The sequence below is a fragment of the Ornithorhynchus anatinus genome, chromosome X5 (genome assembly GCF_004115215.2).
Source record: "Ornithorhynchus anatinus isolate Pmale09 chromosome X5, mOrnAna1.pri.v4, whole genome shotgun sequence".
NCBI classification, from domain to species: domain Eukaryota; kingdom Metazoa; phylum Chordata; class Mammalia; order Monotremata; family Ornithorhynchidae; genus Ornithorhynchus; species Ornithorhynchus anatinus.
The window spans coordinates 61,901,026-61,928,763 of NC_041753.1; the positions used below are offsets into that span (position 1 = coordinate 61,901,026).

The window sequence follows — 27,738 nt, forward strand, 5'->3', positions numbered from 1 at the left end:
TATTGTCCTTTGTGGACAGGAACTCCCAGAAACCTCGATGAGAGAACAATCTCCCCAGAAGAGACTGAATTTGGATCTTTTCCATTCCTTTGACCCACTCTCCCGTCCCACTGCCCCCTTTGGTTGTGCCCAGACATTCCCCAGTGTCCAGACAGGTGGGCTATTCAGTAGATTGAGATGTGTTAGAGAACTTTCCAGTGGATTCATTCATTCATTCAATAGTATTTATTGAGCGCTTACTATGTGCAGAGCACTGTACTAAGCGCTTGGGATGAACAAGTCGGCAACAGATAGAGACAGTCCCTGCCGTTTGACGGGCTTACAGTCTAATCGGGGGAGACGGACAGACAAGAACAATGGCAGTAAACAGCGTCAAGGGGAAGAACATCTCGTAAAAACAATGGCAACTAAATAGAATCAAGGCGATGTACAATTCATTAACAAAATAAATAGGGTAACAAAAATATATACAGTTGAGCGGACGGGTACAGTGCTGTGGGGATGGGAAGGGAGAGGTGGAGGAGCAGAGGGAAAAGGGGAAAATGAGGCTTTAGCTGCGGAGAGGTAAAGGGGGGATGGCAGAGGGAGTAGAGGGGGAGGAGGAGCTCAGTCTGGGAAGGCCTCTTGGAGGAGGTGATTTTTAAGTAAGGTTTTGAAGAGGGAAAGAGAATCAGTTTGGCGGAGGTGAGGAGGGAGGGCGTTCCAGGACCGCGGGAGGACGTGACCCAGGGGTCGACGGCGGGATAGGCGAGACCGAGGGACGGCGAGGAGGTGGGCGGCAGAGGAGCGGAGCGTGCGGGGTGGGCGGTAGAAAGAGAGAAGGGAGGAGAGGTAGGAAGGGGCAAGGTGATGGAGAGCCTTGAAGCCTAGAGTGAGGAGTTTTTGTTTGGAGCGGAGGTCGATAGGCAACCACTGGAGTCGTTTAAGAAGGGGAGTGACATGCCCAGATCGTTTCTGCAGGAAGATGAGCCGGGCAGCGGAGTGAAGAATAGACCGGAGCGGGGCGAGAGAGGAGGAAGGGAGGTCAGAGAGAAGGCTGACACAGTAGTCTAGCCGGGATATAACGAGAGCCCGTAATAGTAAGGTAGCCGTTTGGGTGGAGAGGAAAGGGCGGATCTTGGCGATATTGTAGAGGTGAAACCGGCAGGTCTTGGTAACGGATAGGATGTGTGGGGTGAACGAGAGGGACGAGTCAAGGATGACACCGAGATTGCGGGCCTGCGGGACGGGAAGGATGGTCGTGCCATCCACGGTGATGGAGAAGTCTGGGAGCGGACCGGGCTTGGGAGGGAAGATGAGGAGCTCAGTCTTGCTCATGTTGAGTTTTAGGTGGCGGGCAGACATCCAGGTGGAGACGTCCCGGAGGCAGGAGGAGATGCGAGCCTGAAGGGAGGGGGAGAGGACAGGGGCGGAGATGTAGATCTGCGTGTCATCTGCGTAGAGATGGTAGTCAAAGCCGTGAGAGCGAATGAGTTCACCGAGGGAGTGAGTGTAAATGGAGAACAGAAGAGGGCCAAGAACTGACCCTTGAGGAACTCCAACAGTTAAAGGATGGGAGGGGGAGGAGGCTCCAGCGTAGGAGACCGAGAATGACCGGCCAGAGAGGTAAGAGGAGAACCAGGAGAGGACGGAGTCCATGAAACCAAGGTGAGATAAGGTATGGAGGAGGAGGGGATGGTCGACAGTGTCAAAGGCAGCAGAGAGGTCAAGGAGGATCAGAATGGAGTAGGAGCCATTGGATTTGGCAAGAAGGAGGTCATGGGTGACCTTAGAGAGAGCAGTCTCGGTAGAGTGGAGGGGACGGAAGCCAGATTGGAGGGGGTCTAGGAGAGAATGGGAGTTAAGGAATTCTAGGCATCGATTGTAGACGACTCGTTCTAAGATTTTGGAAAGGAAGGGTAGTAGGGAGATAGGACGATAACTGGAGGGGGAAGTGGGGTCAAGAGCGGGTTTTTTTAGGATGGGGGAGACGTGGGCGTGTTTGAAGGCAGAGGGGAAGGAGCCCTTGGAGATTGAGTGGTTAAAAATAGAAGTTAAGGAAGGGAGGAGGGCAGGGGCGATGGTTTTAAGAAGGTGAGAGGGAATGGGGTCCGAGGCGCAGGTGGAGGGGGTGGCACTTGCGAGGAGGGAGGAGATCTCCTCTGAGGATACTGCAGGGAAGGATGGGAAAGTAGGGGAGGGGGTTGTTGGGGGGGAGGGGAGAGGCGGAGGGGTGACTTTGGGGAGCTCAGACCTGATCGTGTTGATTTTCGTGAGGAAATAGGTGGCCAGATCATTAGGGGTGAGAGATGGGGGAGGGGGAGGAACAGGGGGCCTAAGGAGAGAGTTAAAGGTCCGGAACAATCGGCGGGGGTGACGGGCATGGGTGTCGATGAGGGAGGAGAAGAAGCTTTGCCTGGCGGAGGAGAGGGCAGAGTTAAGGCAGGAAAGGATAAATTTGAAGTGTGTGAGGTCGGCTTGGTGCTTGGACTTTCGCCAGCAGCGCTCAGCAGCTCGAGCATAGGAGCGTAGGAGGCGGACGGAGGAGGTGATCCAGGGCTGTGGGTTAGTGGCGCGAGAGCGGCGGAGGGAAAGGGGGGCGAGAGAGTCGAGATGAGTAGTGAGGGTGGAGTTGAGAGCGGAGACCTGATCGTCGAGAGTGGGAAGAGAGGACAGGGCGGCAAGGTGAGGCGAGATGCTATTGGAAAGACGGATGGGATCGAGAGAGCGGAGGTCTCTGTGGGGCAGTAGCGAAGATTTGCAGGGGGAGGGAGTGTGAGAGATGAGGCAGGTGAGAAGGTTATGGTCAGAGAGAGGGATTTCAGAGTTGGTGAGTGAGGAGATAGTGCAGCGGTAGGAGATGACAAGATCGAGGGTGTGACCGAGTCGGTGAGTGGGCGCGGTATGGTGGAGGAGGAGGTCGGCAGAGTCGAGGAGGGATAGCAGGCGGGCGGCAGAGGAGTCGTCGGGTACATCCGTATGGATGTTGAAGTCTCCAAGGATCAGAGTGGGCAGAGAGAAGGAGAGAAGGAAGGTGAGAAAGGGGTCAAGGTGGTTGAAGAAGTCGGAGGTGGGACCGGGAGGGCGGTAGATGACGGCGACAAGTAACTGGAGTGGGTGGTAGAGGCGAATGATATGGGCTTCGAAGGAGGGGAAGGAGAGGGAGGGGGGAGGAGGGATAGTGCGGAAGCGGCATCGGGGCGAGAGGAGGAAGCCGACGCCTCCTCCCTTACCGGTGAGTCTGGGGGAGTGGGAGAAGGAGAGGCCTCCGCCGGAGAGAGCGGCGGCGGAGACCGTGTCTTCGGGAGAGAGCCACGTTTCCGAAAGGGCGAGGAGGAGGAGAGAGCGGGAGAGGAAAAGGTCATGGATGAAAGGTAGCTTGCCTGTAACAGAGCGGGGGTTCCAGAGGCCACACTTGAAAGTAGCTGTGGGTGCAAGGGGAGGAGGGGGGGAGGGGCGGGGGGAGGGGAGGGTTTGGATGGGAAGGAGGTGGCGGGGCCCTGGACGAGGAGAGGGGGATGAGGGGTGGCGGTGGGACAAGAGGACTGGGATGGGGCGTGGGTGGGGAAGAGAGAAGGGGGGAGGGGGTGAAGAGGGGGTTAGGTGGGGGGAAGAGTAGGGGGAGGGGGAAGAGGGGTAGTGCTGGTAAAGTGGGGTTCTAGGGCGGGAGAGAGGAGGGGGGGAGGAGACAGTGGATCAGGAAGCAACATGGCCTAGTGGCAAGAGCAGAGGCTTGGGAGTCAGAGGATGTGGGTTCTAATCCTGCCTTCGCCACTTATCTGCTGTGCGACCTTGGGTAAGTCACTTGACTTCTCTGTGCCTCATCGGTAAAATGAGGATTAAGACTGTGAGTCCCATGTGGGACAACCTGATTATCTTGTATCTACCCCAGCACTTAGAGCAGTGCATGGCACATAGCATGGCACGAGAAGCAGCGTGGCTCAGTGGAAAGAGCATGGGCTTTGGAGTCAGAGGTCATGGGTTCGAATGCTGGCTCGGCCACTTGTCAGCTGTGTGACTTTGGGCAAGTCACTTAACTTCTCGGTGCCTCAGTTACCTCATCTGTAAAATGGGGATTAAGACTGTGAGCCCCATGGGGGACAACCTGATTCCGCTGTGTCTACCCCAGCACTTAGAACAGTGCTCGGCACATAGTAAGCGCTTAACAAATGGCAACATTATTATGTGCTTAACAAATGCCATAATTATTACTATTATTATCTGGACAAATGTCTGTCACTGAACTGCCCATCTATCTGGACACTGGAGAACATCTGGGCACTACTGTGGAGGGCAGAGGGATGGGAGAATGGGTCTAGGGGAATGGAAAAGAGCCAAATTCAATCTGTTTGGGGGAGATTGTTCTATTAATGAGTCCCCAGGTAGCTGGGTAAGGACAGAGCAAGCATATTATTGGAAATGCTTTGACACAGAAGGATGCCATGAAACACTTCCTGATCACTGTCTAACCTTCTGCTAAAGCAAGACTTGTTTGGTGAGACTTGTTGGGGCCATTCAAACTGGGTGGTCAAATAATCAGTGGTATTTATTGAGCACTTACTGTGCAGAGCACTATACTGAGTGTTTGGTACACTTAGTACCCCCACCTCCAAGCATTATTAAGGTCACAGCTCCTTCAGGAGGACTTCCCAGATTAGACCCTCTTGTGCCCAGCTCCCTGTCCCTTCTGTGTCATCTGTGCACTTGGATCTGTGACTTTTGGGCATTTGATAATTCTCCCCACTCTCAATCCCACAGCACTTATGTACATATCTTTAAATTATATACTATAAATTACTTATATTAATGTCTGTCTCCCTCTCTAGACTGTAAGCTCTTTATGGGCAGAGAATGTGTCTGCTAACTCTGTTGTAGTATACTCTCCCAAGTGCTTAGTACAGTGCTCTGCACGTAGTAAGTGCTCAATAAATATGATTGAATGAATAAATGAAACACTCAGTAAATACCATTGATTGGGAGAGTAAATATAGCAGCATTGGTAGATATGTTCCCTGCCCAGAAGAAGCTCACAGTCTAGGGTGATTAGTACTAATCAACATTACTATTATTACTAAAAAACATCACAGAGCTATAATGCAAGAAATATTGTTTAATAATAATTATTATTATTATGGTATTTGTTAAGCACTTACTATGTGCCAAGCACTGTTCTAAGCCCTGCAGTAGATACAAGGTAATCAGGTTGTCCCACAGCTCACAATCTTTATCCCCATATTACAGATGAGATAACTCAGACCCAGAGAAGTTAAGTGGCTTGCCCAAGGTCATTCAGCAGACATCCTCTGACTTCCAAGCCTGTGCTCTTGCCACTAAGCCACTCTCTCTAGACCTTGACCAAGCTATCTTGACAGCTGTGGATTGTAACAACCTTTATATATTCTATTTGCACACCAATTATAATCTGGTGAATGGATTGGCAGCTCATTATAAGTTTAAACCCCAGAATGCGCTCGGTAAAAGTCAGGATATATGCTATTATCACAGAACTGTGATAATAGACTAACAAATTCTGGTCACCAGTCTAGGTATTCTACTGTTTGATAACCCTAATAAAACTGTACAGATATTTGATACTGCTGTCCCCATAAGGAGAAATATCCCTCTAACACATGCAGAGAAGATAAGTAAATATATGGGTCCCCAGAGAAGTGAAACCAGATGTGATAACTGAAATTCATCAAAATACAAATCAGTTATGGTATCGATGCCTAGCACATAGTAAGTGCCTAACAAATACCATAATTATGATGATGATGATGATGATGATTGTTGGTTCTGTGGCCTAGTGGGAAAAGCACAGGCTGGGGAGTCAGGAGGTCTGGGTACTCATCCTGGCTCCACCACTTGTCTGCTGTGTGACCTTGGGTAAGTCAATTAAATTTTCTGCGCCTGTTTCCCCATCCGTAAAATAGGGATTAAAGACCCGCTCTCCCTCTGCCTTAGACTGTGAGCCCTAGGTGGGACAAGAACTCTGACCAACCTACTTTCATTCATTCATTCAATCGTATTTATTGAGCGCTTACTGTATGCAGAGCACTGTACTAAGCGCTTGGAAAGTACAATTCAGTGACAAATAGAGTCAGTCCCTGCCCACAACAGGCTCACAGACTAGAAGGGGGTAGACAGAAATCAAAACAAGTAAACATACATCAATAGCATCAGTATAAATAAATAATAATTATAGATATATACCCACCATTAGTAAAATAAATAGAATTATAAATATGAACATATATACACACAAGTGCTGTGGGGTGGGGAGGGGGGTAAAGCAGAGGGAGTGAGTCGGGGTGATGGGGCGGGGAGGCGGAGCAGAGGAAAGGGGGGCTTAGACCAAGAAGGCCTTCTGGAGGAGGTGAGCTTTCAGTAGGGTTTTGAAGTATGCTAGTTTGGCAGATTTGAAGAGGGAGGGCATTCTAGGCCAGACGTAGGATGCGGGACAGGAGTCGACAGGGGGAAAGGTGAAAAAAAGGCACGGTGAGAATGTTAGCACCATAGGAGAGGAGTGTGTGGGCTGGGTTGGAGAAGGCGAGAAGGGAGGTGAGGTAGGAGGGGGCAAGGTGATGGAGAGCTTTGAAGCCAATAGTGAGGAGTTTTTGCTTGATATGGAAGTTGATAGGCAATCACTGGAGATTTTTGAGGTGGGGGGTGGCGGTGACATGCCCAGAACGTTTCTGTAGAAACACATAGAAAGCACGTAAATACTAAAATTATCATTAGTACCTCTTTAAGGAACTGGGCATTCCCCAGGCTTCTGGATGCCCTTAAGAGAGCCAGGCACTTTTTGTTTCAACAGGCAAGGCCTGTTGGCAGGCAGGTAGAGAGGGATGAGCTAAGCCTTGCTCCAAGTCAGGCCTAGTGCTGGCCCAAGTAACCAAGGGAGTGTAAAATCTTCCAGTCCCAGATCTGCAAACTGTTTGGTCCAGGGTTCCCACTGGAAAGTATAGGTGCCCTGGGATGAGGGGTCTCCTCACAAGGGCCCGCAAAACTCCCCAGGCCCAGCTAGGGTTTTTTTGAGACTTGAAGAACTTGAAGCTGGTGATGAGAGAGAGCCTGAAAACCAGGACTGTGCCAGCTAAATCAGGACATCTGATCATCTTAATTCAGACATACTCTTGGTTACTCAGACCAGGGCTTTTGGCAAAGGCTCAATCAATCAATCAATCAATCAGTGGTACTTATTGAGCACTTACTATGTAAAAAGCACTGTACTAAGTGCTTGGGAGAGAACACTATAACAGAATGAGCAGGCATATTCCCTGCCCATAACGAGCTTACAGTCAAGGGGGCTCCTGACTAGAATAGAGTGGAACGAAATCAGTCAGTCCATCAATCAATGTAATTTATTAAGCACTTACTGTGTGCAGAGCACTGTACTAAGCACTTGGGAGAGTACTTTATGAAGAGCTTTAGTAAAAAATGTATTTAATGTTAAAGCTAAATTGTGACTTTTTCTATGGCAATTGGGTTCAAGGCCTGAACTATGAATTATCCTTCCATCCTCACAGGAAAGAAAAAGGAGAAAAAAATGAAACAGCAGATAAAAGGCCTGTTGAATGTGGATATTGAAAATCATTATTCAATTAGTGCTTACAAAGGGCTCTCCAATTCCAGCTCTAATTCAAAGTCAGAGTTCCAAATCCTTTTTTTAAGAAGGATATACAAAAACTCTGTTACCAGTTATATTTATTTTCTAGAGGGGTATTCTCTGCAAAGCCCAATAACCCCCGACTTCACTAGACTGTACGTGTCTTGAGAGCAGGGAACTTGTCTACTAATTCTACTGGACTCTTCCAAGCACTTAGTACAGTGCTCTGCACACATGAGGTACTAAATAAATACAATTGATCGACTGAGTCCAACAGGAGTGGCCATCAGCGACTATGCCAATAAGACTGGTCACTGTCTTTGTGGCAAAGGAGGATGTAGAATTCCCTGAGGAATTCTGGAATTAATACTCTCTGGAAGGGAAACAAGATTGTGAAGAGGAGATAGAATACTTCTGAACTTTAAAACTGTCAATAGTTCTCACCAGAGCTTCACTTCTGACTTAAAATTGAAATCGCACCCATCTCATCCCCTGAAATAGTACAGTGGAAGTGAGCTGTCTCAACCGAAGCCGTAGTTCTTTGACAAGGCATCTGCTTACACATTCTCCTTGAGAGGGATGTAAACAGCTGGAAGCTGGCCACTGTTTTTGGAGGCTTTTTTCCAAATGTGTGAGACTGTGTCTGAATTCAGATTGACCTTGCTCCCCTTTTTTGCTTAAAATATGCCCTCTCAGCTGAATTGTCTGACAAGATCAAAACCCCAGTTCTCTCTAAACAGTCTACTTTGGATAACACCTCCCAAAAATTCTAGCTTGTTTAGACTTCTTTTTTCCCCCTGGTCTACACATCACGTTCCCGGAAAATTCATGTTCCTTCTCAAATCACCACCCATCATTTCAAATTTCAACCTGTCTCAGAGGCACTTTCATGTGTCTTGGAGGTTACCTGCCACCTTCTCCCCCCACCCCCCTTAAGGCTTATGGTAGCTGCTGCATTTATGCTCAGAGCTGCCGAATATGTGGTTTCGCTACATGTTTGAGATAGACGGCAGTGGCAGAGCTAAGGAACATTCTTCCAACAATGCAAGAGCAAGGACTTGGGAGTCAGAGGATGTGGGTTCTAATCCCAGCTCTGCCACTTGTTTACTGTGTGACCTTGGGCAAGCCGCTTAACTTTTCTGTGCCTCAGCTACCTCATCTGTAAAATGAGAATTAAGAGTGTGAGTCCCACGTGGGACAACCTGATTACCTTGTATCTATCCCAGTGCTTAGAACAGTACTTGGCACGTAGTGAATGCTTAACAAATACCATTATTCTTATAATTATTATTATTATTATTATTATTATTATTATTAAAAGTCTGGATTCAGCACAACGCAGTCTCAGAATAATCATAATAATGATAGTATTTATTTAGTGCTTATTATGTGTCAAGCACTGTGAGAAGTTCTGGGATTGATAAATGAGAATTAAATTAGACACTGTCCTTATCCCACGTGGGGCTTGCAATATAAGATGTAAAGAGAACAGGCATCTCATTCCCATTTTACAGAGGAAGAAACCGGGGCCCAGAAATGTTAAGTGGACTACCCAAGATCACACAGCAGGACTTGGAGCGAGCTAGGATTAGAACCTGTGTCTTTTGACTCCCAGTCCCAAGTTCTTTCCATTAGGCCAAGCTCAGAAACTTAGTACAGTACTCTGCACACAGTAAGCACTCAACAAATATGATTGAATGAACGATTCTGCACACTGTGCAGTGTTAAACATGGATTATTATACCATGTTTTTCTTAACACAAGGCTCTGCAGGAATTCAACCTCTGTCTTCTCTTTTGACCCCTTGACTCTTATTCCCTGTGAAGACAATGAGACCATATAGGAGTATATGTATTTACTTTTGGAGCAGTGTGTAGATCGGAGCAGTATGTAGATCGTATGGGATGGGCAACTTTAAAAATAAACAAGAATCCTTCTGATCCTGTAGTACAGTAATTTTAAAAAATTACGGGAATAGTATCACTGAACAGCTTGTGAATACATATCATCATTTTAAAAAATTACTGTGATGATACGTATTCACAAGCTGTTCTGTGATACTATTCCCATTCAGTGAATTCAGTAATGCCAAAGGTCTTCAAGTTATATGGCCTTGTACCACTTCCTGTACACAGTTCACAATTGGGCTGGAAAAATCCCTGAACTCCAGATTACATTGGTATGCACTTTGCTTGAGGTTGTTGCTATTTAATATTTTCATCTATCACCTGCGTTGTGGAGTAGAGAGCGTGCTCATTAAAGCTCAGTTAGGAAAGTAGGGTTAGTCAGCCCCTTGAAGGATAGGAACAGAATTTAACGTATTTGCGACAAGTTGGAAAAATCGACAGGGGCAAGTAGGATCAAAATGGAATAGATACTTAGCGAGAAAGAGCAAGCTATGCACATAGAAGATGAGACACAGATTGAGTGCAACAAAAATCAATCAATAGTATTTATTGAGCACCTACTGTGTGTAGAGCACTGTACTAAACACCTGTGAAAGTACAATAGAGTTTAAAAATACCGAACCTGCCCTCGAGGAGTTTACTTTCTACTGGAGGAGGCCAATATGGGAACCACAGCCCTGACAACATTGTGCTCACACAAAGATGGTCCTTCGATGTGCTGTTTTGTTTGTTGTTTGTAGTGTCTGGACCTGCTTTGATTTTTGCCTCCTTGTTTCCTTATCCTACTCAGTCAACCAATCAATCGTATTTATTGAATGCTTACTTTGTGCAGAGCACTGTACTAAGCTTTTGGAAGAGTACAATACTACAATATAACAGACACATTCCCTGCCCACAATGAGATTACAGTCCTCTTGAAACTTCTGCTTCTGGGGAGCAGCATGGTCTAGTGACACCTGGGAGTCAGAGCACCTGGGTCCTAATCCTGACTCTGTCACTTGCCTGCTGTGGGACCTACGACAAATAATAATAATGATAATGGTATTTGTTAAGTGCTTACTAGGTGCCAAGCACTGTTCTAAGCACTGGGGGAGATACAAGGTCAGGTTGTCCCACGTGGGGCTCACAGTCTTAATCCCCATTTTACAGATGAGGGAACTGAGGCACAGAGAAGTTAAGTGACTTGCCCAAGGTCACACATCAGACAAGTGGCAGAGCTGGGATAAGAACCCACATTCTCTGACTCCCAAGCCTGTGCTCTTTCCACTAAGCCCCACTGCTTCTCTATTTCTCTGGCCCCAGTTTCCTCATCTGGAAAACGGGGTTTAAATACCTGTTTTCCCTTCCCCCTTAGACTGTAAACCCCATGTCAGACAGCGACCATTTCCAACCTGATTATCTTGTATCTCCCCCAGCACTTAGTAGAGCGCTTGGCATATAGTAAGCACTGAATATTATAATTATTACTATAATTCAGCTCTGCAGTGTACTGGGCTGCTCTGTCTGCTGCAGTTGTTTCCCAGTCTTTACCTGAGCTGCGTTATGGTTTGAAGCCAGCATATCCAGTACTCGCTAGACCTGATCTAGAACCCTGTGTACATTTTGGGTTTTCCAAAATTAAGAGCTAAAAGAAAAAATTAGGGAGAGTCTAGAAGAGAGCCCAAGGATGATCGGAAGAGACTCTGAGGTCAGAAAAGTGGGTTCATGAGGCATGTGGCATGAGGCATGAGGCATGAGGCATAACCCTTGCTTAGACTGGGGAAGGGGAAGACTTAAGTCCTAATAATAATCTTCAAGTATATAAAGAGTTGTAATAGCAAGTATAGTGACTAGTTGTAATTCATCTCTATTGGGAACAGAAAAAGAACCCCTCAAAATTCACTTAATTTTCAGCATGTGGGATTTATAAGGAATAATTTCTAGTGGATAACTAGTCATACACATCATGGTCTAAAGATGCCATTTGGAACTCATCACTCCCATACTCAAAAACCTCCAATCTGAACTTTTCTCGCTACACCTCAGCTCACGCTCTTCGCTCCTCCCAAACTATTCTGCTAATGGTACCTCCCTTACGACTCTCCAGCCTCCAGCCCATTGTTCAGACCTTTACCCCTGCATTGAACTCCCATCCCCTTCAAATGCTCCAAAAGACATTCATCCTCAACTTCAAAGCCCGATTTAAAGGCTCCCTTCCCCAAGAGTCATTTTCTGACAGTACTACATTCCAATAGTCACCTTAGCGTGAATGTGAGTACCTCTGTGTGCATTAAATTTTCTGTTTTGTTTTTGATCTTTGACTGTACAACCTTACACTTTCACACCTTGTATGTTTGGCCATTTATGTGTGCTTGTCTACCCCATCACACTGTAAACACCTCAAGGACAAGGACCATGCCTTTTTCTTCTAGTGTATATTCCCAAGCACCTAATGTTGTGCTCTGCAGACAGTTGGTGTTGTTGATGATGTTGACATGGGGAGGACTCCACTTACCATCAGAAAGATGTATTCCTTGTCAAAGGTTTGGTGGAGTGAAATACTGGGTAGCCCAAGCGCTATAACTGTAAATACCCACAGATCCTTTCAGCCTGGGGAGGGCAACTCTGTTTGTCAGTAGTTTACAACTCCAGTAGCCTTGCTCTGATCTTCTCTGTCAGTTTTTTCCCCCCCAATTTGATTACTAGGATTAATGAGAATCCTTGTTTAACTATAGTTTTCAGGAATAACCCAGGTAGTTTGAGCTTCTAAATACTGAAAATGCAGTCTTTTCAAGATACCCTGTACCAAGGGTTCTAGAAGGGCTTTCATTTTAAGCAAGGCAGTAAAATCTATCACTCGTCTAATTTTTTTCAAGATAGCAAACTAATTGTATTTCTTTGTCATTCCAGAGGATCCAGAAATCTGCAAATCATGCAATACCGGGTTCTACTTGTAAGTTCAGCTCTCTCGTTGTGTCACTAACTTTTCTGCAATTTATGCATTGCTGACATAATCCCATATCTGGTGATTAAAGCAAACAGATCTAGCAGCCTGCAGCTACTCTGTGCTGTCAGGCCATAAATAAGCAATTCTTGGATTTAGAAATAATAGCCCAGCTGTTTCCTTGCCTCAGAAGAAGGCCTCTTCTTTCTTTTTTCTGGAAGTCATCCATCTTGACACTGGTGTCTAGGAATCTTTGTCATGGGTTACCAAGATTCACCGTTTATGGACGGACTCTAATATGCCAGTCCCCTAGACAAGTTGCTTCTAAATGCCTGCACTGAGACCTTTTTCCTTCCTGAAGTCCAATTCTTCTTTTGACTATAGAGTTGTCCTTCGTGTTTGGTGAAATTGGAGAAATTCCCGGTGAGCATATGTGCGGCTGAAGAGATCTAGGCAGAACCCAAAATCCTGGCCACCCTGTCACTAGTGTTGTCATGCCTGACGTAGGCAGCATTTGGCACCGTCTTCTCTTTTGACTCCTTGCCTCATTCCCTGTGAAACGTTTACTTGAAAAAAGCCATGCCTTGAAGCAGCGAGGCCTAATGGATAGAGCATGAACCTGGAAGTCAGGAGGACGTGGGTTCTAATCCCAACTCTGCCTCTTGTCTGCTGTGGGACCTTGAGCGAGTCACTTCACTTCTCTGGGCTTCAGTTACTTCATCTGTAAAATGGGGATTAGGACTGTGAGCCCCATGTGGCACAGGGACTGTGATCAACCCAATTTGCTTTTATCCACCCCAGCTCTTAGTACAGTGCTGGGTACATAGTAAGTGCTTAGAGAAGCAGCGTGGCTTAGTGGAAAGAGCATGGGCCTGGGAGTCAGAGGACGTGGATTCTAATCCTGCCACCACCACTTGTCTGTTGTGTGACCTTGGGCAAGTCACATAACTTCTCTGGGCCTCATCTGTAAAATGAGGATTAAAAGTGTGAGCCCTTTGTGGGACAACTTGATTACACTGTATCTATCCCACCACTCAGAACAGTGCTTGGCACATAGTTAGCGCTTAACAAATACAATTATTAGTAGTATTATATTAATAGTTAGTATTAGTATATTAGTAATAATATTGTTAGTAGTAGTATTAGTAGTATTATTATAGCTAAGTAGCTATAATTAAAGTGGCCAGAGACCTTCATTTAGGTGGGACACTCACACACTTTGACTGCTGTCCTGCCAGATGAACTGTTGGCCTGGAGGTCCCATTGTTGTCCCACTTTCCTCTGGGGAGGTGGCTACAGATGTGCTTGCAATAAGTAGCCTTGGCCCCCTGCAGCAACCAGCCCCCAGCAGCCCAGAGCAGCAGTACTGGCAACAGCAGCAGAGGGGAAAACACTCTATCCCCCTCTAGACTGTAAGCTTACAGTCCCTACAGGCAGGGAATGTGTCTACCAACTCCGTTATATTGTACTCTCCCAAGCCCACAGTACAGTGCTCTGCACACGGTAAGCGCTCAATAAATATGAATGATTGATCAGTGCAGTCTTCCCCCCCTACTTCCTTGCAAAGGGGGCAGTGGATTTGGCTTTAGGCCCAAGTGATGCTGGCCTGACAACCAAGGAAACGGCAGGTGTGTGAGAACTATCTGGGTGTGTTATATGTGGGCATATGTGTCCCTGTGTATGTGCTTGTGCGAATGTGTCTGTAGCCCGTTTCCACTCCGTGCCACCTCTTTCTGTTTCCTATCAACCAATCACATTTAGTGAATGCTTACTGTGTGCAGAGCACTGTACTGAGTGCTTGAGAAAGTACATTACAATAGAGTTGGTAGACATGATCCTCGCCCACAAGGACTTTACAGTCTACATCCTGCCCTTTTGTCCTCTCTTCTCCTCTCAGTTATCCCCTTCTCCTTTGGTCTCATTTTTGGTCTCTATCTCTGTCTCTGTTTATCTTTCTCTCTTCCATTCCTACCTTTTAGGTCTTGCCCCCTGCAGGCCTTGTTTGTGTTTCCCCTTTGGTGTCCTTACAGTATGGTCTCTTAATCAGTCAATCAATCTTAGTATACAATAAATCATCTCTTATGCACGGTACTTGGGACAAGTCATCAAATACATGAATGAACTCCACAGGTAATCCAAAATTCTCATTTTAGCTTACTGCTCCCTACCAAACTTCTCTACCAATTTTTATGAGATTTGTTAACCAGCAACAAAAATGAAGTGGCTGTATTTCTCCTCTTTTGAGGTCCCAGTTTTTCCCTCTGGTGAACTTACTAATGAGTAGGGAATGGGGAGGGAAGCGAAGGACCTGGATAATCCACAAAATGCGTGATCGCCCCCTGAATAATGGAGAGTTGAGAGTAGATCAAGTACCTTTATGGCATTACAGCTGGCTCAGAGAATCAGTTCATCTGTTCTCCAGTTCATTGGTACTTCTGTTTGTTATAATGGTTGTTGTTTGTGGTATGCAACTTGGGTAACGGTCTACTGCTTTCATGGTAATTACTTCTGATTCCATTTCCTTACAGTAGGTCTTTGTGCTCTTCATTGAATTCCCCATCTCATCTATGCGTCCTTTGGTTTCTGATTGAAATTGCTTTTCCATTAGAAAAAAATGGATTCATTCGATAATTATAAGGTGTAACAGCTGCCCAACTGGTGAACAAAAGCTCATTGTTCAGCATGATAATCACTGGCATTTATAGAGCCCTCTTCCTGCTAAAGGATCCCAAAAACACTTCCTACCACTTCTGCCTCTTAAATGTCCTAGTTCTAGATGACACAAAACCTAAACTGCCCTAAACCCTGTGGGCTAGGATCATGTCTTCCAACTCTATCATGTATTATACGCTGCTGAGCGCTTAATGCCTTGCTTGCCTTGCTTGATTAAGCGATTGATAAATACCATCAATTGATTGTTTCACCTCCGAGCTACCGGGAAAATCCTGGGGGCTGGTGGGTGGATGGATGGATCCACATGGATCAATCTGGGCCACGCTGGCAGCCAAGGAAAATGAGATGAAGACCAGAGCTGTCAGCACCCACGGAGCTGGAGCTGCATGTGAGCAGCAGCTGGAAGTGAAGGAGCTTTAACTCCTCAAACACCCCTCTTCCTCCCTCCATACTCCCCTCCTTCCCCCTCCTCTACTCATTATCAGACTTTCATGAGGGGAACCTAAAAACTTCCTGTTGAATTTTTTTCAGATCCATTCTGGCCTTGAACTTGGCAGAAGGAGAAGGGGATCTAAAGGTCTCCTATCCCTGTGCTCTTTTCCTGTCTCTAGCTGGTGGTGCCTGGCTTTAATTAATCCTTTTTGTCTCTCTCTTGTTCTCCTTTATTTCTCTCCTTTCTCCTTCTGTCACTCTCCACCAAAGCACCACACCCCACTTCCCCAGCCTACCAGTACCCATGACAGTGTCCATGATGAGCAAATCCCATACTTGACTGATGCAACCTAGTGTAACTTGAGATTTGGGGAAGTGATGGTCTCATGACTTGTGCTCCAGTCCCATTACACCACTGACCATTTGTAATGGTCTTACTAACATTTGGGAAGCAGCATGGCCTAATGGAAAGAGCATGGGCCTGGGAGTCAGAGGACCTGGGTTCTAATCCCAACTCCTTCTGCCTTGACCTTACCTGCTATCACCTTGAGCAAGTCTCTTAACTTTTCAGAGTCTCAGTTCCCTAAGCTGTAAAATTGGGATTCAATGCCCATTCTCCCTCCTACTTAGACTATGTGCCCCACTTGGGACAGAGACTGTGTCTGACCTGATTATCTTCTATCTACCCCAATGCTCAGTATAGATTTTGGCACATTGTAAGCACTTAGCACATGTTATTACTATTATTATTATTATTGTCTGAGACTGCTGTTAAAGATGTTTATCATTTTGCCTTCAATGGGCTATCTGTGATCAATCAAAATTGATTTCTGCCCTCGGAGAGAATTTTAATGAGTTGCAGAAAGGGTTGGAGAGAAAGGCAAAGGTGTGAATCGAGTTCAGTGTGCAGAATGTGGAGAGTGGAAGTGGCTTGACTTGCAATGTACAGAGTAGTCCTTTTGGAAATTATGCATGTGTTGAGAAAAAAGTGAAATGTTTGTCTCAGATGGGTTTCAAGACTCATTTATGGAGGATGCTCTTCCACCAGATTTGAAAACCATTGCTATAAAACCTGCCCTGAGAAGACCTACAATGAAGACTTCAGTTGTCAAGCATGTGGTCAGAATTGCCGCAACTGCAACAAAAATGAGTGCTATGAATGCGAAATTGGCTTTTATCTTTTCGGTAAGAAGAACATGAAATTAGGTCACACTTCTCAGATACAAACTGTAATACCTGGGTTCAGGGCACTTGGAAGCACTTATTTTACAAAACCCTAAACTGTTTGATGCCCTTTCCCCCAAGGAATAGTTTTGATTTGTTTTTTAAATGCACATATATTTCTGCCAGCACTTTTTGCTGATTTCAATGCCCAGCACAATGGATGCATTTCATTTGGTGTAACTAAATGGCTTTGACAAGGTAGGAATAGTGGATGAGAGGGAGGGAGGGGTTTTTGGGAAGCAAGCCCCGGGATTATTTGGATTCCAGAAATCTTCTCATTTGGATTTCTCAAAGGCAATGTCAGTTTTCGGTGACATTCCATGCCTCACATCTGCCAAGCTCCATTGGCTTTGATGGAAGTTACTTGACTAAATCCCAGTGGAGCTGTTCCCAGTGGACCACTAATGGTCCAGCATGTTCTTCAAAAATAGCCCCTATACAGGAGACTTTTGTTTCACCTGAGCTTGTCACTTGCCCGAAGACTAAACGCGGCTTTCAAAAACATTTCTGCAGCTTCGGTGGGATGGTTCAGTGGCTGGATGCTGCTGGGAGCCATTCTCGAAACCATGACCTGAGTCCTTCGTGGCTTTGCTCTGTGAACCTAGGGGACAGCTGTGTCAGCGAATGTGCCCCGGGTTCCTTTAACGACCTTGAAAACCAAGAGTGTGAACCCTGCCACCACACCTGCAAAACCTGCAAGGGACGCCGGAATGATGAATGCAGCAGTTGCAAGGGGGTTATGCAGCTCGTGGACGGGAAGTGTTTGACTCCATCCAAGGTCCCAAAGGGAAACACGATCTTGTACGGTACGTGGCTTTGCCTTTGATTCATTTTGCCTTCCGAGTCTCTTTCAAGATGTGAGTTGAAGAGGCTTAACCACCCCTACCCTTCCCCCCATCCTGACTTTGAAGCTCTTCCTGTCCTCAAGTCTGAATAAAGTTACAGCAACCGCTGAGCAAGTAGTGAAAGGCTGGAAGGAAGCCCCAGATGGGCTCTGACATAAACAGGTGAATATGTGGATTTAATCCATCAGTCAATCAATCATATTTATTGAGTGTTTACTTTGTACAAGGCACTGTACTACACTCTTGGGAGAGTAGAACACAAAAATATAGCAGACATATTCTCTGCCCACAACGAGCAAAGTCTCCTGTTTCCAAACAGGCTCTGACTGAGCTCTGCTCTTAGGCTACTGTGGCAGCTATCCCCTCCACTCCTGTAATTTGAATTTTGAAACAGTGCATAAAAGTTCCCTCTGAAAAATCAGCCTTCCACCACAGGGGGCACAGGAAAATGCTGGCTCCGATGAGGGAGAGACAAGGAAGGGTTGGACATTTTGATTTAACTTGCCGTTAATGGATCCTACCTCCCTGCTAGCCTGTATCTGAGAACCTGGCCGCAGACAGGATAACTACAAACTTGCAGTGATCCCAGTGGCTCAGATGATCAAAAACAATGACTACTCCTGCTGGGAAAAAGCTGATTCTCATTCTGCCCCGAGAAGCTTGTGAAAGAGAGAAATGGGCTCAGTTTGATTTCTAGGCCATGATCCGTTCAAAGGATCATTTGGGTGCAAGAACAGCAGCAGCTCAGGGAAAGTCAGTGGCCTGAGAGAGTGATAAATCTGGGTCACAATTCAGATTTTGACTTGGATTCAGAAGGGAAAGGTTTTTGTGTTTACCCTCCACTCCTGCTATCCCTACCCATGTGGATGGACGAATGGTCATTCTTGGCCATCTTGTCGGACCAAAGGCTGTGCAGAACCCAGGGTGCAGAGAACCATGTTCTCTAACCCAGGTCCTCTCTGGGTGGGAAAAGTAGGGAGCCCATTGTTCAATTCCAAACTGTGATATCTTTAGTGAATTGTAGCTGGGCCTGAAAATGAATTTGTCTGACATTCAGGCATTTTAAAGGAACTGTAAGCCAAGGGGAAAAAAATGGTCCGGGGCCGTATTTCTAGCTCAGAACATCTGTATTTTATCTGGCGTACCAGATGATGAAATGGTGCTAAGAGCCAAGAGACAGAGAGGGCTTGATTCACCAAATGATTACACATCTTTTCAACTGGACTACGCATTTTGCAAGCTGAAATCAGGTCTCGTTTGTTCCTGGTTGCTGAAGTACCACGCCCAACCCTCTCCATTTTCTCCCAACAAAACCTAGGTTTTGGAAGGGAAGCATGAACAAGAAGCTTGGCCATTTTGGTTACAGGCTTTAATAAGGATCATCTGAAGCAGCTGGTGTTGTTCCTCATAACCTGGAAAGGAGGTAGAGTCAGTGACCTGGCAGGTCTTTTCCATTCCAACAAGCTCTGAAACAAGACAGGCAGACCGTTACAAAAAAAAAAGTTGAAAGTGTTTATTAACTTATTGAACAAGGTAAGACCATAGCTGAGCTTCTACAGCCCACTACGGACACTGTGATACAGAATGGAAAATACATTAAAGTCAGCTTCCATAAAAGTTCTGGAAGCATTATGGCAATTGCGTCCATCTTTCCACTGTTTTCTCCTTGAAAACAGAGATGAAGCTGTAGCACAATAACAGAGAAAAATGACAGATGGACTGTTGCCCCCTTTGAGATTACAGGAAGCCAATTTGTGTTATTCCTGCATGCTCAGTGTCACTGGAAATGGATCCGGTGACAAAAGAAAATGTATATCATTTGGAGTGGAGGGCACAGATGTTGATGTGGCACAAAGAGACATGCTTCTAGGAATGTTCAGGAGTGGAAAATGAAGAAAGCAAGTCACGGAAAGAAGTCATCCAGCTCCTCTAACACTGCTCCACAGCAGAAATAACCAGCTCATGTCTCTAGCCATGCATATGCCTCACTAGATTAATTTAACCCTGTTATTAAAGGTGGGTTTCCTTTAAAAAAAAATCACAAAACATCTCGGCAATGTCAGTTTATGCTTTCATGTTCCACTCCGTATTGGGTGGCCAATTTCAGAAATGCTAGGAGGGTTTGTTTCCTTCACAAGCAAGATGGCGTGAAAGCTTCCCCTTAAGTACTGTTATTATTATTACACCGTGAATAATACTATTTGTTAAGTGCTTAGTATGTGCCAAGCACTGTACTAAGCTCTAGGGCAGATACAAGTTAATCAGATTGAACACTGTCCCTGTCTCACATGGGGCTCACAATCTCCATAGGAGGGAGAACAGGTATTGAATCCCCATTTTATGGATGAAGAAACTGAGACCCAGAGAAGCGAAGCAACTTGCCCGAGGTCACACAGCAGGCAAGCAGTGGAGCCGGGATTAGAACCCAGGCCCTCTGAATTTCGAGACCAGTAGCTTTTCACTAGGCCATGTTGCTTCATTCTCAGCTTCTAAGCAGTACCATAATACCATTCTTATCTGCCATGAACAGATAAGGATGCTTCCACCCTGGGCCTCACTGATAATTCCAGTTTGGCTCAAGTCAACAGCTGTTGCCTTGACCGCTGGCACTGAAAAATAATTGGATACGTGCTTACTCTGAGTCAAGCACTCTTCTAAGTGCTGGGGTAGATACAAGTGAATCAGGTTGGACACAGTCCCTGTCCCTTATAGGGCTTGCAATCTATGTAGGAGGGAGAACTGGTTTTTAATCCCCATTTTACAGATGAGGAAACTGAGACACAGAGAAGTGAAGTGACTTGTCCTAGATCACACAGCAAGCAATCGATAGAACAGGGATTAGAACCCAGGTCCTCTGACCTCCAGGCCCAGGCCCTTTCTCCTAGGCTTCTAAAAACTGATTTTAAAGCTAAAACTGATCTTCCTAAAACTGATTCTGGCAAGGAATGGACATCTCTGGTTGAATTTCTGGGAAACCATTTAAATCCCGTTAAACGATTTACATACTGGTGGGATTGGGAGGTCCCAGAACTCTGATCTTGTGCATTTCTCCCACCCACTTCTGCCATTGCTGAAAATCCAGCACACAGCTGGCTCTCATTGAACTTCCGGATAGTCTCCTAAGTCAAGAAGGCAAGGATAGGCGGCTTACCTTTGGCTTACCCTTAAAGGGGGTCCTCACAAAAAAGAAACATGACTTTAATTCACTGGAACCACTTGCAAATATATATCATTTCCTAACTTAGTCACTTGGATGAAGGAGATTCACTAGATTTTTCAGAGTTGTGACACCACGGAGTATGCTCCAGGACAAAAAGGTGGGATTGCTGCCTGATTTACCAAGTCAGCTTTCTCAGGCAGCATGTCCTCATCAACGCACTTCAGCAGCAAAGAGCAGCTTTTCATGGCACCATCAAGAAAGTCAGCTACTAGTGGTTTTTTGTCTCTTCTCCACCCTGATTAATCTCTTCCCCTAACCCAGTTCCGAAGACATCGGGTCCTAGCCTGAAGCAATGAAGCGGCCGTGGCCTAATGGAGAAAACACGGCCTTAGGGGTCAGGGGATCTGGGTGCTAATCCCAACTCCTCCACTTGCCTGCTGTGTGACCTTGAGCAAGTCACTTAATTTATCTGTACTTCAGTTCCTTCTTCTGCAAAATAGGTTCTCCCTCCAATTTAGACTGTGAGCTTCATGTAGGGCCTGATTATCTTGTATCTGTCCCAGTGCTTTGTACAAAGCTTGACATATAGCAGGTGCTTAACTATTACTGTTATTATTAGTCTTGAGGAATTCTTGATCCAATTTACAAGCCAGCCCCTATTCCCACATATGGTTTTCGGTATAGAAAAGCAAGTCCAGGAGGAAGAGAATCCTGGATCAGTCAGGCCCAAAGAAGGTTGGTAATAACTATAATTGTGGTATTTGTTAAGAGCTTACTGTGTGTCAGACACAGTCCCTGCCTCAAATGGGGCTGACAATATGAGGGGGAGATAGAGAAAACAGGTATTGAATCTCCATTTTACAGATGAGGAAACTGAGGCACCGTGTCATTCAGGGACACATGCAAGGCCACACGGCAGGCCTGTGGTGAAGCTGGGAGTGGAACCCAGGTGTTCTAATTCTCAGCCCTGTGATCTCTCCACTAGGTCATGCTGCTTTTCAAGGAGAATAGTGATACGGCTGCCAGGCAGCAGTGAAGAATCTGGTCTTGACCCTAGAACCTGTCCCTGTTGAAAGCCTATCCCGGGGGAAGAGCCTGCAGTAGAGGAGAGAGTGGGGAGGAAAGGACCGGCTTTCACTGAGGGAGCAGGGAGATCATTAGAAGCGGGCGAAAGGGGGAAATAGAATGCTGAGAGGTATCAAGGAAAGAAGCAGACAAGAGGGTGGAATTGCAATAAAAGAAAGTCCTATCCAGGAAACAGAATAAAAAGAAATGGACTTAAATGTCACCCGGAGAGATTTAGGATGGAAATGAGGATGAACTTCCTGATGGTAGAGGTGGAATGGACTAGCAAGGGAGGATATAGAATCTCTGCCCCCGGAGACCTTTAAGAATTGAATAAATAAGCATCTGTCTTAGTTGGTTTAAGTGCGCACTGGCTTGGAGACAAGAAACCGGACTCTGGAATCCTATAAATTTATGGAACTCGGGTACGAAAGCAGGGAATCTATGATTGAGGTCAGGAAGAGAAAGCATCAAAGCACCTATAATTTCACTTGTTTAAATTAAGTCACTAATCTTTCATTTCCATTCGATTCAGTGTTCAGAAGTGTCGATGGCTAGAAGCCTTAGCCAGCCTGACCCAATCACAGAAATTCTTCAGGGTCTCATACCCGACATCAGCAAGCTTAAATGCTTGAGCAGACTCCCCTCTGCTGGACGCAGAGAGGTACTGCAGAAGTTTTAACCAAGGACTCCAGGAAAATGACCGTTTAGACTTGCTGCCAGCACATCAGAGATATAAACCGAAAAGTGGCCTCTTGATAGTTAAAGAATGTCATCGTAAAAAGAAAAATAAGCAAATAAAAAGGAAATCAACTGTGACCTAGTTATGCAAAACAAAATTCCTTCAAAATGTTCAACAGGCAACCGGACGGATAGTCTCCCGTGATCCGGCCCGACCAGCTGCTTCGCAGCTGCAAAGCCTCTTGTCTTATCTTGGCAAAGAAAGTTTCATTTTTCTCTCTCTTCCTTTCTCCCAGCTCTCACTCCCTCCTCTTGGCAAGTGATGGTAATCATGATGCGGAGTCGGCGGCGTAGGAGAGACATTAATTTCCCGATACGCATCACCTGAAAGGAAACTCGATAACTGAAATTCTCCCCTGTAGGCCTAATTTGAGGTCTAAACAGGTCCCCGGATTAGGATAATGCAGCAGCCCCCAGTAGCAGCTTTCATTTGGCCTCGCATTCCACAGTGTCAAATTCCTCCCTTCCCAGCTAAGTAAAAACCCCAAGAGAGCCAAGAGAAGAGGCACCCACTCAGCTGCTTCTGTAGACCTTGCCTCTTCCCTGAATCTGGAGCTGAGGAATATTTTTTGCTCATTCTTTGCCTGGATCACTTATGACCTGAATCTGGAATGAGAAAGAGCTTGAGCATCAGCCAAGGGGTTTAGAAAAAGTGCTGCCTTTATCAAGAGATTGAGTTCGATGGGGAGTGGTGGGAGGAGTCTGGGGGGCGGGGAGGAGGGAATCGTGGGGGTGGTAAGGGGAGGAGGGTGATGGGGCCTGTCAAAGAGAGCTATCTGAAGATGACTTCCTGGAGGGGAAAAAAACTGTTCCAATAAAAGTCCCAGCAGGATGGGAAAATTAAAAAAAAAAAATTCAAGCCAGCGATGCACTAATTCTGATCTGCTATACTTGAAGTCATTTTCAGGAGTGGAGGTGGGGAGGGAGGCAAATGGACAGGTGAGGATGGGGGACATTTGTTACAGCCTCACTATGCACCAAGAATTGTACTCAGTAGTGTAGATACAATGCAATCATATTGGACACAGTCCCTGTCCCGCATGGGGCTCACAGTCTAAGCCATCTTAGGGATAAAATTGAGGTTCAAATCAAATTTGAAGATCCACAATACCCCATGATTGATTAACAGCGTGGCTCAGTGGAAAGAGCATGGACCTCAGAGCCTGAGGACCTTGGTCCCGATCCCAGCTTCACCACTTGCCTGCTATGTATGGGACCTTGGCCAAATCACTTAACTTCTCTGTGCCTTGGTTTGCTCATCGGTAAAATGGGGATTCAGTACCTGTTCTCCCTTGCCCTTAGACTGTGATCCCATGTAACAGGGACCAGGCCTGATCTGATTATCCAGTATCTACCCCAGTGCTTAGTACAGCACTTGACACATAGTAAATGCTTAACAAACACCGTTATTATCATTATTATTGTTGTCGTTAACATTATTATTGTCATCATTAGAGGAAACAGCGAGAGATCCAGAATACTGATCTTGTAACCTTGGCAGCTGAACAAGGGAAAACTATCTTTAGAGCTCTCCCAAGGATAAAGTATGGCTCTGTGGACCTACTGTTACCCAAATGGGAAACCAGGAGACAAAGTATTCTGCTAAAAGTGTCTTCGGACTAGATAGGGATCCTTCCAGTCCAATGACTCTATACCCCAAGCAAAAAAGAGGGGACCTTCCTGCTGACATTGACTGATAGGTCAGGTCCAAAGACCACCTCCCCCACTAGACTGTGAGCTCGTTGTGGGCAGGGAATATGTCTGCCAACTCTGTCATATTATACTCTCTCAAGGGCTTAGTATAGTACTCTGCACACAGTGAGCACTCAGTAAATACAACTGAGTGATTGACCTTCCCCTACACTGTGTGAAATGTTGAGTTTCATGCTCAGAATCAAGTAGTCTGTAGTTGCAAGGGGCTAAGCATAGCCTGGGCAAGGGGTTATCATAATAAGTAGATACAGTGGCAGGGGTGGGGATTGGGGGGTAATTGAGGCAATAAAACACAGAGAATGTGAGTAAAATTACATCCATGACTGGAAGTTGATTTGTTTTTTCTCTCCCCACCTCAGGCATCTTGAAAAAAATTTATCCCTGTCACTCTTCCTGTAAAACTTGTAATGGATCTACCTCGACATGCATCTCATGCCCACAAGGTTAGTGTGCCCTTCGGGAAGACTTTGGCAGCAGTGGGTCATTGCTGTTGCATCCTTTCTAAGACTTGCCTATTTGTAATAATAATACCCACATCAAAAACCAAGCATCTTTTGCATTTTGGTGTCAATCAAACTTTTCCTTGGACTTGTACTGAATACTTGAAATCCAAGTGAGCCACCCTTAATACACTGCATTACACTCCCCATCTTGGGAAAGCCTGGTCATGACTCTGCCAGTTAGTGGTGTAGCCATGGACTTACCCTCTCTGGGCCTCAACATTCTGTGAAATGGAATTAGCAACATCAATCTAACTTCCTCTGAGAGGAATAAGGAATCAAAATAATAATCAAAAGTCCAGTTGGATACCTTTCGAGAGGATATAGATGTTACAACACTAAACCCTGTCGGTAGATTACCGGACCCAACAGAATTCCCCATTCTTGGTTTCCTAGAACAGTCTCATTGCCTTTCTAAGCCATGTCCTCTACTCAGAATCATGCTTAGGTCTTCCTGGACATGTGACAAGATGGTATCATCTCCTGCTATCCTCCCAATCTCCTTCCACCCTGGCCCTTGGTCCCATCTTCCTCAGACCCCCTTAACATCCCAGATAACTAGACTTTACTCCCTGAGTACTGTGGACCAGAACCTTAGCCTTATCTCACCTTATCTCTTTCATTCAACCCACACATTCAATCTGCCACCAAATCCTGTCGGTTCTACCTTCACGTAACAAATCTTCCCTTTCCTCTCAGTCAAAACTGCTACTATGCTGATCCAGCACTTATCCTACCCTACCTTGATGACTGCATCAGCCTCCTTGCTGATCTCCCTGCCTCCTGTCTCTCCCCACTCCAGTCCATACTTCACTCTGCTGCCCAGATCATTTTTTTAAAAAAAGTTCAGTCCCTTTGCTCATCCACCTCCTCATCGAACAGAAATTCTTTACTAACAGCTTTAAAGCACTCAATCACTTTGCTCCCTCCTACTTTACCTTGCTGATTTCCTACTACAACCCAGCCTGCACATTTTGTCCTCTCACATCACCCTACTCACTGTTCCTCAGTCTCACCTATTTCACCACCAACCCAATGGCCAGTGTCCTGCTTCTGCCTGGCATTCTCACCCTACTTCATTTCTAATGGGTGATCACTCTCCCCACCTTCCAAGCCTTATTAAAATCGCATCTCCTCCAAGAAGCCTTTCCCTACTAAACCTTCATCTCCCCTACTCCCCCCACCTTCTGTGTCACCCCTGCACTTGGATTTGTACCCTTTATTCACCCCACCCTCCGCCCCACAGCACTAATGTACATATCTGTAATTTACTTTAAAGTCTGTCTCCGCCTCTAAACTTTAAGCTCATGTCTGCCAACTCTGTCGCTTCATATTCTCCCAACCACTTTGTACAGTGTTCTGTGTATAGTAAGTGCCCAATAAATACCATTATTGATGATGATGCACACAGTAAGTGCTCAATAAATACAATTGATTGATGGGACACCTGCTAAAATGGTTTGAGCTGAAGCACAGAATAAACCCTTTAATGCAAGTCCCCAGCCAGCCTGAGTCTAGCCATCCTCTCTCCATATCTAGCCCATGGCCACCAGCTTTGGAATACCCCTGCCTCCAACCCCCATCCAATATCTCAACAAACACACACACCCACACTTTCTCTGAGACACAAAAAAGTGAGATTTGAAAAACTCCCTTTCACCAGAAATATGAAAGGTTCCATAGTTACAATACACATGCCCATACATTCAGGGCTAAACCCAAGGTAGAGGGAATTGCTCATAGGTCCTGGCCTTTGGGGGACTCATCCCATGCCACCATGTAGGAAGTAGAAGTTACACACTTCTTTTCAGTCACATCTTTAACTCCTTAGCCTCATCCCTCCTTCATCCTAGAACAAGACCAAGAACATTGGCCCACCCCGGCCATGTCCCGCTCAGCCCCACACCCTCTAAGGGCATCCCTGGACACATATCCTCTCTGGTCACCTGCCATCTCTCTCTGTCCCCCGTGAGCCCTCCCAAAATGTCATTTTCCTGTTGAGAGTGCTCCTATTTCCTGAGTTGAAAGACATGGATGATTCTCCCATCTGATAACTCTTCATGGATCTCCCCTCAACTGTGGTGGTTTTGACATCACAGTAAGCACTCAATAAATACAATTGATTTATTGATTTTGAGAATTTTTGCTTGGATCCAAATAATGCGAGAAGCTGGGGCTCTGATTCATTCATTCATTCATTCAATAGTATTTATTCATTCATTCATTCATTCAATAGTATTTATTGAGCGCTTACTATGTGCAGAGCACTGTACTAAGCGCTTGGGATGAACAAGTCGGCAACAGATAGAGACAGTCCCTGCCGTTTGACGGGCTTACAGTCTAATCGGGAGAGACGGACAGACAAGAACAATGGCACTAAACAGCGTCAAGGGGAAGAACATCTCGTAAAAACAATGGCAACTAAATAGAATCAAGGCGATGTACAATTCATTAACAAAATAAATAGGGTAACGAAAATATATAGAGTTGAGCGGACGGGTACAGTGCTGTGGGGATGGGAAGGGAGAGGTGGAGGAGCAGAGGGAAAAGGGGAAAATGAGGCTTTAGCTGCGGAGAGGTAAAGGGGGGATGGCAGAGGGAGTAGAGGGGGAAGAGGAGCTCAGTCTGGGAAGGCCTCTTGGAGGAGGTGATTTTTAAGTAAGGTTTTGAAGAGGGAAAGAGAATCAGTTTGGCGGAGGTGAGGAGGGAGGGCGTTCCAGGACCGCGGGAGGACGTGACCCAGGGGTCGACGGCGGGATAGGCGAGACCGAGGGACGGCGAGGAGGTGGGCGGCAGAGGAGCGGAGCGTGCGGGGTGGGCGGTAGAAAGAGAGAAGGGAGGAGAGGTAGGAAGGGGCAAGGTGATGGAGAGCCTTGAAGCCTAGAGTGAGGAGTTTTTGTTTGGAGCGGAGGTCGATAGGCAACCACTGGAGTTGTTTAAGAAGGGGAGTGACATGCCCAGATCGTT

At 46.0% G+C, this 27,738-nt stretch overlaps 1 protein-coding gene across 1 annotated transcript in view; it reads left to right on the forward strand.

Moving 5' to 3' along the window:
- PCSK5 (proprotein convertase subtilisin/kexin type 5) overlaps window positions 1-27,738 on the forward strand; it is a 409,642-nt gene that overhangs the window by 353,852 nt on the left and 28,052 nt on the right. The window contains 10 exon segments of the mRNA XM_039910756.1: window positions 6,499-6,509; window positions 6,948-6,964; window positions 10,981-11,000; window positions 12,385-12,427; window positions 16,572-16,708; window positions 17,353-17,553; window positions 18,741-18,847; window positions 22,353-22,481; window positions 24,014-24,152; window positions 24,631-24,714. Coding sequence (XP_039766690.1) covers window positions 6,499-6,509; window positions 6,948-6,964; window positions 10,981-11,000; window positions 12,385-12,427; window positions 16,572-16,708; window positions 17,353-17,553; window positions 18,741-18,847; window positions 22,353-22,481; window positions 24,014-24,152; window positions 24,631-24,714 — 888 coding nt within the window.